Raw genomic sequence first — 10000 nt, 5'->3', positions numbered from 1 at the left:
ACAGCGGTGATCGCGGCCAGTGAGACGATCTGCAGTTCACTGTCGGTTCAGGCGCTGGACTGAAAGATGATCATTAATTCAGAGAAATCAGTGTTGGAGTTCCAGCAGCAGCAGCAACACACACACACTCACACACACACACACACACAACACACCTCAAACACACCACACACACACCACACACCTCAAACACACACCACTCACACACACACACACCACACACCTCAAACACACTACACACCTCAAACACACCACACACCATTCACACACACACACCTCAAACACACCACACACCTCAAACACACCACACACCTCAAACACACCACACACCACTCACACACACACACCTCAAACACACCACACACCTCAAACACACCACACACCTCAAACACACACCACTCACACACACACACCTCAAACACACCACACACCTCAAACACACTACACACCTCAAACACACCACACACCACTCACACACACACACCTCAAACACACCACACACCTCAAACACACCACACACCTCAAACACACCACTCACACACACACACACACGACAAACAAACACAGAATACACATGTACGCTCTTAGAGGCGGCTCTTCAAGGGTTCTTTAATAAAGACCATGTATCTAATTAGAACCATGAGTTCTGTCCGGGAGCATGTTTCTTCAGATTGATGGAGAAAGTGTTGTGGCTTCTATACAGCACCAAAAGGGCTTTCTAACGTTCCAACCTTGACTTTGTAATAGAAGAACCCTTTTGGGTTCTGTATTTGACTCTCTTCTACATAAAACCATCCAGAGCATATCCATGCCCATTTTCCATCCATTTGAAGAACCCTTTCATGATGCGAAGAACCCTTTAGTCACGCAAAGGATTCTAAATGTGTTCCTGGTCCGGTATAGAACTGTTTTATTAAAGAACCCTTTATTAAACATGCACTGGTGAAAACCACTTGCTCTGTTTATGAGGCTTGTCCTGTTCTAGAAGTGCTGATATCAGAAATGTACTCAGATTATTATTTACACGTTTTATTATTAGTACTATTGCGTTACTTATCGTGATATTAATGACATATACCAGCCCCCCCCCCACTAGACTGAGGAATGTTTCTAGTTATGAGCTGTTTTATGATCACACCACACCAAAAGTACTGTTTAGGAAATAAAGTGTGTGCTTTTCTGTTAATCAGTGTTGGTTTTGGTGGTTTGGGCCTCCGGCGTCATACGTAACTGCTTTTGCTCATTCTGTGGCTGTGTTGGCTGTTGGGTTACAGTACGGTGTAGCGTTTTCTATCTTTGTAATAAACGGTTTGCGCTGTGCCGCCGCTGAATACTGTAGCCTTCCCAGAAAATTTATGGTTCCATGTTTCCGCTGAATCGGTGCGCTGAGCCGGGCGAGTACATTATCCGCAGAGAAGATTTCAGCAGCGCAGGAGTCGCGCCAGACACTTAAGAAAGCAAATCCTATCCAGGAAGAAAACGAATGAGGGAGAAATGGAGAGGAGGAAAGTGTGTAAGAGTGTGTTTTGGATGGGGCGTTTATATAGGAGGCTTTCACGGGTTTGTTTATTCCATTCATTGAGTATTTATGTACCCGCAGAACCTGAGCGATCGGCTCAGAACGTTTGCCATATATTTTAATGAGAGCCTTTATGTTTTGTTTATGTCCATGCATTATCTCTCAGCATGTGTTTATTCACATATGTGAGATGTTTGTTGTATAGTGGGATGTCTATCCTGCTTCCCCCCATTCCGAAAAACCTTCACCCCCAGGAAGCATCATAAAATGTATTCCAGAAGTTCCTACAGATGGAGCCCCTGTAATTTAATGCAATCTTGTGTGCTGGTATTAACTTTCCCAGGCCACCCCGCTGGCCCCGAAACCCTCACCCCTCCAACCGCATCGCGCCTGAACTCGACTCTGTGTGTATTTAGTCTCGCCGTTACTTTGCCTATTTACCTCTGTGCGATGCTTTGTGTGTAATAGCTGAGCGGCCGTAGTCTGTGCAGGTCAGCTGAGGTATTTTTCTGTGGCCTGCTGGGCCGTATTTAACATTCTTAGCGGAGACGCACGGTTCCTGGACGAAAACAAAAATCCCTGGATAAGATCGTGCACAGAGGCGTTTGGATTTAAAGTCGGGGGGCGGGAGCAGGAGTGGGGATCTTATTTCCTCTCTTGGAATCTTCATGAAAAACAGACCGCCGCAGATATTCAGCACAAGGAAAATGGTCGCTGGCTGTTCTTCTGTCTTTCCCATTTTTCAACTAGTCCGACTATAGCAGGGTTCTTCTAAGAAATGGGCCTCGTTCTGGTGCTGCCTGGCGCTCAGTTGGGCTGGAATCCTCTAGGTACCTTGGAAGAATAAAAATGTCCATCAGTCTTCAGAGCTTTCTGGTTTCTTCTTTAGTGCGACTGGACTGAACCATTAACCATGTTCACTGTCGGTGCAGGAATAACAAGGACCAATCATGTTCCAGAGGAACAATGAAGGGCCAATCATGTTCCAGAGGAGGAATGAAGAGCCAGTCATGTTTCAAAGGAGGAATGAAGGGCCAATCATGTTCCAGAGGAGGAATGAAGGGCCAATCATGTTTCAGAGGAGGAATGAAGGGCCAATCATGTTTCAGAGGAGGAATGAAGGGCCAATCATGTTTCAGAGGAGGAATGAAGGGCCAATCATGTTTCAGAGGAGGAATGAAGGGCCAATCATGTTTCAGAGGAGGAATGAAGAGCCAGTCATGTTTCAGAGGAGGAATGAAGAGCCAGTCATGTTTCAGAGGAGGAATGAAGGGCCAATCATGTTTCAGAGGAGGAATGAAGGGCCAATCATGTTTCAGAGGAGGAATGAAGGGCCAATCATGTTTCAGAGGAGGAATGAAGAGCCAGTCATGTTTCAGAGGAGGAATGAAGAGCCAGTCATGTTTCAGAGGAGGAATGAAGGGCCAATCTCTTGTTTCAGCTTTGACAGAGGTCTGTTCCCATAATTGACCCTCATTTGGCTTCGTTACCTACAGCTTATTTCAGCTCCAACTTAAGAGAAGCTCCTTCCAAATTCACCAGCAGCCAGCTGCTCCTTCTGGTGTGTGTCCTCAGTCCGCTGAGCTGAACGCTGACTGACCCCTCTTTACTTTCTTTTTGTTTTGTGATCAGTATTTTATTTAAGTAAGCATAAGATCACAAGAGCAATATTTGCCCAAGATTCTTCACATTAGTAATAATGTAGGGTTAATATTTATTACTAGATATCAATTATAGTCATTTTTATGATGATCACAGTGATGGTCAGTGTTGCTCTCACCAAAGAAGAGGAGCTGTATACATTAAAAAAGATAAATAAATACAAAAGGCCACAGGGTAAAGGAGTCTCCTCACTCGTGTTACGCTCTCATTACTTTTAACATTTCTATTTAACCAGGATGTGATTCTTATTTTGGCCTTATTTATAACGGCAGTTGCACATTCCAGATGAGTAACATCCCGAAAACAAGTAAGCCGAAGAAGGAACAGAGGGTTGGGACCATATTTTGAAAACTGCCTTTGTGGCTTCCGTACAACTGCCCAAAAATCCTTTGTTGATGAGTTCAAAGCGATTCTGCAGAGTCATCAAGTTAAAGGAACGTTCTTTGTGTCTTGCTGTGCAAATTTAAAATCTTAAAATTTTACGTTTATACATTAACTTACACTCTTAAAGATGGTTCTTCAAGGCTTTTTAGAACCATGATCACGTTTGCATGCTTAAATGGTTCTCTGCATGGTGAAATTGTTCTTCAGCTTGACGGAGAACGTGTTGTTTATGGTTCTATACAGATCCCTTTTGAAACTGGTTCTATATAGCACTGCTGTTGTTTTTCGATGTCAAGTTCGTAGCGATAGACGAACACGGATCCTCCATTAGTCTGAAGAACAGTTGCACCATGCATAGAACCATTTAAGCATGCAGATGGTTCTTGGAGTCTTCATGGTTCTGTATAGAACCACTGCCTTTACTAAAGAACCCTTGGAAAACGTTTTTTAAGAGTTCGAGTCCACACTATGACCCAGTAAGGTCCCTCTTGACCAGCACGTTCATGTTCTTCCTGAGGTCCAGGATCAGCTGGCTGATCAGCTCAGTCTGTCCTGAGGCCTACAGGGAAGCGATGGACACTCTAAAGCTGCTGTCAGAGACCCGATCACACTGATGGGCCCTGGCAGGCGTCTCTGCTTTAGTGCAGGACTCGGTGATCTGTACTGCGTTTTAGAGCATCTGCTGAATATTACTGAAACAGATTAGCCGCGAGCAGAACACAGGAAGTACAGAGTTCCTGACTGAAGCTGATACCTGTGTTTAATTTCTCCATATTGCCAAGTTAAAATGTGCACATCTGCATATCATCTGCATATCATCTGCATATCATTGATCTTGGAAGAAAATCATAGAAGCCATTAAAAGTGTCCTGGGTCGTGCTGAAGTCCAGAGGTCAGTAGCGGTGTCCTGTTTTCCTGAGGGGTTGATATCACCGTGGAAAGGACTCTAGTGCATTTGATGGTTTCCTAATGGGATCTAAAGTTCTCCTATTAAATGATTGATCTCTAATATTAGCCATTAGGCCAATTCCCAAAAGAAAGCACATGTATTCATGTTCAGTCCCAATGGTTCTAATGGTTGTTTCACCATGAAGATCGGAATTAAATATTATTTCATAAAACCGATTAAAAACCGTTCCAAAATCCTTCTGCTGTTACTGATGAGTGCACTGATGAATAAAGAACCGGGTTCTGTTTAAAATCACGGACTGACAGCTTATTTTATTATCTAGAACTAGGCTGGTCACCTAGCTAACAGGCTAAAAGAGATGCTGGTCTATGCTGGTCTGTGCTGGTTTAGGCTGGTCTAAACTGGTCTGGTGCTGGTGTGATGCTGGTTTAGTTTGGTCTAACCTGGCCTGTGCTGGTTTAGGCTGGTCTGTGCTGGTTTAGGCTGGTCTATGCTGGTCTAGGCTGGTCTAAACTGGTCTGTTGCTGGTGGGATGCTGGTTTAGGCTGGTCTAAACTAGTCTGTGCTGGTTTAGGCTGGTCTAGGCTGGTCTAAACTGGTCTGGTACTGGTCTGTGCTGGTGTAAACTGGTCTGGCGCTGGTGTGATACTGGTTTTTCTAGCAGGGAAATTAATTGCAGCAGTTTATATCTCTGCACCGAACACATCCTGGAGTTTTGAACAGTGTTTGTAATGGTATGTGAAGTTTCTGGGTCTGGAATTAAGGCCATGGATCACTTGGAACAAAGTACGAATTTTTTTGGATGCTGTTTGGTTTTTATCATCCCTGGAATGTAGACGCTGACTGTGCAGTTTTTCTGCCTGGAGATTTGGGATGTAGTTCTGGAATGAAATGTTGGGATGTGTGTAAAATATTTGCTGTCTGTGCATTTTTTCAGGGCGATATCCAGCAGCTGATGTTGGTGGCGGACCCCCGGGCTGCGTACGATTACTGCGAACACTACAGCCCAGACTGCGAAACACCACACCAGGAAACACCGCAGGCCCAGGAGCCCGAGGAAGAGGTCAGTGGGTGACTTAATTCAGGACGGGGGGGGGTGTTGATATATGCAGAATATTAAAGAGGGTCTCACACAGTGATATTCCTCTAATATTCCCGGTTTTTAACTCTATAGTTATTAAATATTACTTTAGTCAGGGTTGGGATATGACAGAATACAAATATTGGAAATAAATATCCAGGATACAGAAATCTGGATATCTGATCTTTATTCAATCCAAGTTACACTTACTAAAGGCAGTATACTCAGAAAACAGTTACCTTTCCATATAAAAACAAACAATGTGATCGGTTATTAATCTCAGTGTTACTGAGCTCTGCTAAAGCCTGAGTAGACTGATAAATCAATGTGATCGGTTATTAATCTCAGCGTTACTGAGCTCTGCTAAAGCCTGAGTAGACTGATAAATCAATGTGATCGGTTATTAATCTCAGCGTTACTGAGCTCTGCTAAAGCCTGAGTAGACTGATAAATCAATGTGATCGGTTATTAATCTCAGCGTTACTGAGCTCTGCTAAAGCCTGAGTAGACTGATAAATCAATGTGATCGGTTATTAATCTCAGTGTTACTGAGCTCTGCTAAAGTCTGAGTAGACTGATAAATCAATGTGATCGGTTATTAATCTCAGTGTTACTGAGCTCTGCTAAAGTCTGAGTAGACTGATAAATCAATGTGATCGGTTATTAATCTCAGTGTTACTGAGCTCTGCTAAAGCCTGAGTAGACTGATAAATCAATGTGATCAGTTATTAATCTCAGCGTTACTGAGCTCTGCTAAAGCCTGAGTAGACTGATAAATCAATGTGATCGGTTATTAATCTCAGTGTTACTGAGCTCTGCTAAAGTCTGAGTAGACTGATAAATCAATGTGATCAGTTATTAATCTCAGTGTTACTGAGCTCTGCTAAAGCCTGAGTAGACTGATAAATCAATGTGATCGGTTATTAATCTCAGCGTTACTGAGCTCTGCTAAAGTCTGAGTAGACTGATAAATCAATGTGATCGGTTATTAATCTCAGCGTTACTGAGCTCTGCTAAAGTCTGAGTAGACTGATAAATCAATGTGATCGGTTATTAATCTCAGCGTTACTGAGCTCTGCTAAAGTCTGAGTAGACTGATAAATCAATGTGATCGGTTATTAATCTCAGCGTTACTGAGCTCTGCTAAAGCCTGAGTAGACTGATAAATCAATGTGACCGGTTATTAATCTCAGCGTTACTGAGCTCTGCTAAAGTCTGAGTAGACTGATAAATCAATGTGATCGGTTATTAATCTCAGTGTTACTGAGCTCTGCTAAAGTCTGAGTAGACTGATAAATCAATGTGATCAGTTATTAATCTCAGTGTTACTGAGCTCTGCTAAAGCCTGAGTAGACTGATAAATCAATGTGATCGGTTATTAATCTCGGCGTTACTGAGCTCTGCTAAAGTCTGAGTAGACTGATAAATCAATGTGATCGGTTATTAATCTCAGCGTTACTGAGCTCTGCTAAAGTCTGAGTAGACTGATAAATCAATGTGATCGGTTATTAATCTCGGCGTTACTGAGCTCTGCTAAAGCCTGAGTAGACTGATAAATCAATGTGATCAGTTATTAATCTCAGTGTTACTGAGCTCTGCTAAAGCCTGAGTAGACTGATAAATCAATGCGATCAGTTATTAATCTCAGTGTTACTGAGCTCTGCTAAAGCCTGAGTAGACTGATAAATCAATGTGATCAGTTATTAATCTCAGTGTTACTGAGCTCTGCTAAAGCCTGAGTAGACTGATAAATCAATGTGATCGGTTATTAATCTCAGCGTTACTGAGCTCTGCTAAAGTCTGAGTAGACTGATAAATCAATGTGATCGGTTATTAATCTCAGCGTTACTGAGCTCTGCTAAAGCCTGAGTAGACTGATAAATCAATGTGATCAGTTATTAATCTCAGCGTTACTGAGCTCTGCTAAAGCCTGAGTAGACTGATAAATCAATGTGATCGGTTATTAATCTCAGTGTTACTGAGCTCTGCTAAAGCCTGAGTAGACTGATAAATCAATGTGATCGGTTATTAATCTCAGTGTTACTGAGCTCTGCTAAAGCCTGAGTAGACTGATAAATCAATGTGATCGGTTATTAATCTCAGTGTTACTGAGCTCTGCTAAAGCCTGAGTAGACTGATAAATCAATGGGATCGGTTATTAATCTCAGCGTTACTGAGCTCTGCTAAAGTCTGAGTAGACTGATAAATCAATGTGATCGGTTATTAATCTCAGCGTTACTGAGCTCTGCTAAAGTCTGAGTAGACTGATAAATCAATGCGATCAGTTATTAATCTCAGCGTTACTGAGCTCTGCTAAAGCCTGAGTAGACTGATAAATCAATGTGATCGGTTATTAATCTCAGTGTTACTGAGCTCTGCTAAAGCCTGAGTAGACTGATAAATCAATGTGATCGGTTATTAATCTCAGCGTTACTGAGCTCTGCTAAAGCCTGAGTAGACTGATAAATCAATGTGATCAGTTATTAATCTCAGCGTTACTGAGCTCTGCTAAAGCCTGAGTAGACTGATAAATCAATGTGATCGGTTATTAATCTCAGCGTTACTGAGCTCTGCTAAAGCCCGAGTAGACTGATAAATCAATGTGATCGGTTATTAATCTCAGCGTTACTGAGCTCTGCTAAAGCCTGAGTAGACTGATAAATCAATGGGATCAGTTATTAATCTCAGCGTTACTGAGCTCTGCTAAAGTCTGAGTAGACTGATAAATCAATGTGATCGGTTATTAATCTCAGTGTTACTGAGCTCTGCTAAAGCCTGAGTAGACTGATAAATCAATGTGATCAGTTATTAATCTCAGTGTTACTGAGCTCTGCTAAAGCCTGAGTAGACTGATAAATCAATGTGATCAGTTATTAATCTCAGCGTTACTGAGCTCTGCTAAAGCCTGAGTAGACTGATAAATCAATGTGATCAGTTATTAATCTCAGCGTTACTGAGCTCTGCTAAAGTCTGAGTAGACTGATAAATCAATGTGATCGGTTATTAATCTCAGCGTTACTGAGCTCTGCTAAAGCCTGAGTAGACTGATAAATCAATGTGATCGGTTATTAATCTCAGTGTTACTGAGCTCTGCTAAAGCCTGAGTAGACTGATAAATCAATGTGATCGGTTATTAATCTCAGCGTTACTGAGCTCTGCTAAAGCCTGAGTAGACTGATAAATCAATGTGATCGGTTATTAATCTCAGCGTTACTGAGCTCTGCTAAAGCCTGAGTAGACTGATAAATCAATGTAATCGGTTATTGATCTCAGTGTTACTGAGCTCTGCTAAAGCCTGAGTAGACTGATAAATCAATGTGATCGGTTATTAATCTCAGCGTTACTGAGCTCTGCTAAAGCCTGAGTAGACTGATAAATCAATGTAATCGGTTATTGATCTCAGTGTTACTGAGCTCTGCTAAAGCCTGAGTAGACTGATAAATCAATGTGATCGGTTATTAATCTCAGCGTTACTGAGCTCTGCTAAAGCCTGAGTAGACTGATAAATCAATGTGATCGGTTATTAATCTCAGCGTTACTGAGCTCTGCTAAAGCCTGAGTAGACTGATAAATCAATGTGATCGGTTATTAATCTCAGCGTTACTGAGCTCTGCTAAAGTCTGAGTAGACTGATAAATCAATGTGATCGGTTATTAATCTCAGTGTTACTGAGCTCTGCTAAAGCCTGAGTAGACTGATAAATCAATGTGATCGGTTATTAATCTCAGCGTTACTGAGCTCTGCTAAAGCCTGAGTAGACTGATAAATCAATGTGATCGGTTATTAATCTCAGCGTTACTGAGCTCTGCTAAAGCCTGAGTAGACTGATAAATCAATGTGATCGGTTATTAATCTCAGTGTTACTGAGCTCTGCTAAAGCCTGAGTAGACTGATAAATCAATGTGATCGGTTATTAATCTCAGCGTTACTGAGCTCTGCTAAAGCCTGAGTAGACTGATAAATCAATGTGATCGGTTATTAATCTCAGCGTTACTGAGCTCTGCTAAAGCCTGAGTAGACTGATAAATCAATGTGATCGGTTATTAATCTCAGTGTTACTGAGCTCTGCTAAAGCCTGAGTAGACTGATAAATCAATGTGATCGGTTATTAATCTCAGCGTTACTGAGCTCTGCTAAAGCCTGAGTAGACTGATAAATCAATGTGATCAGTTATTAATCTCAGTGTTACTGAGCTCTGCTAAAGTCTGAGTAGACTGATAAATCAATGTGATCGGTTATTAATCTCAGCGTTACTGAGCTCTGCTAAAGCCTGAGTAGACTGATAAATCAATGTGATCGGTTATTAATCTCAGCGTTACTGAGCTCTGCTAAAGCCTGAGTAGACTGATAAATCAATGTGATCGGTTATTAATCTCAGCGTTACTGAGCTCTGCTAAAGTCTGAGTAGACTGATAAATCAATGTGATCGGTTATTAATCTCAGC

At 41.9% G+C, this 10000-nt stretch overlaps 1 protein-coding gene across 1 annotated transcript in view; it reads left to right on the top strand.

Annotated features, from left to right (window-relative positions):
- Window positions 1–10000, top strand: part of col11a1b (collagen, type XI, alpha 1b) — a 210906-nt gene that overhangs the window by 37239 nt on the left and 163667 nt on the right. The window contains exon 5 of the mRNA XM_037547674.1: window positions 5413–5538. Within this exon, the coding sequence (XP_037403571.1) occupies window positions 5413–5538 (126 nt within the window). The remainder of the gene's footprint in view (window positions 1–5412; window positions 5539–10000) is intronic.

This window comes from Pygocentrus nattereri, chromosome 19 (assembly GCF_015220715.1).
Source record: "Pygocentrus nattereri isolate fPygNat1 chromosome 19, fPygNat1.pri, whole genome shotgun sequence".
NCBI lineage: Eukaryota > Metazoa > Chordata > Actinopteri > Characiformes > Serrasalmidae > Pygocentrus > Pygocentrus nattereri.
The sequence above is the reverse complement of the archived record's forward strand: the minus strand, read 5'-3'. Positions and strand labels throughout refer to the sequence as shown.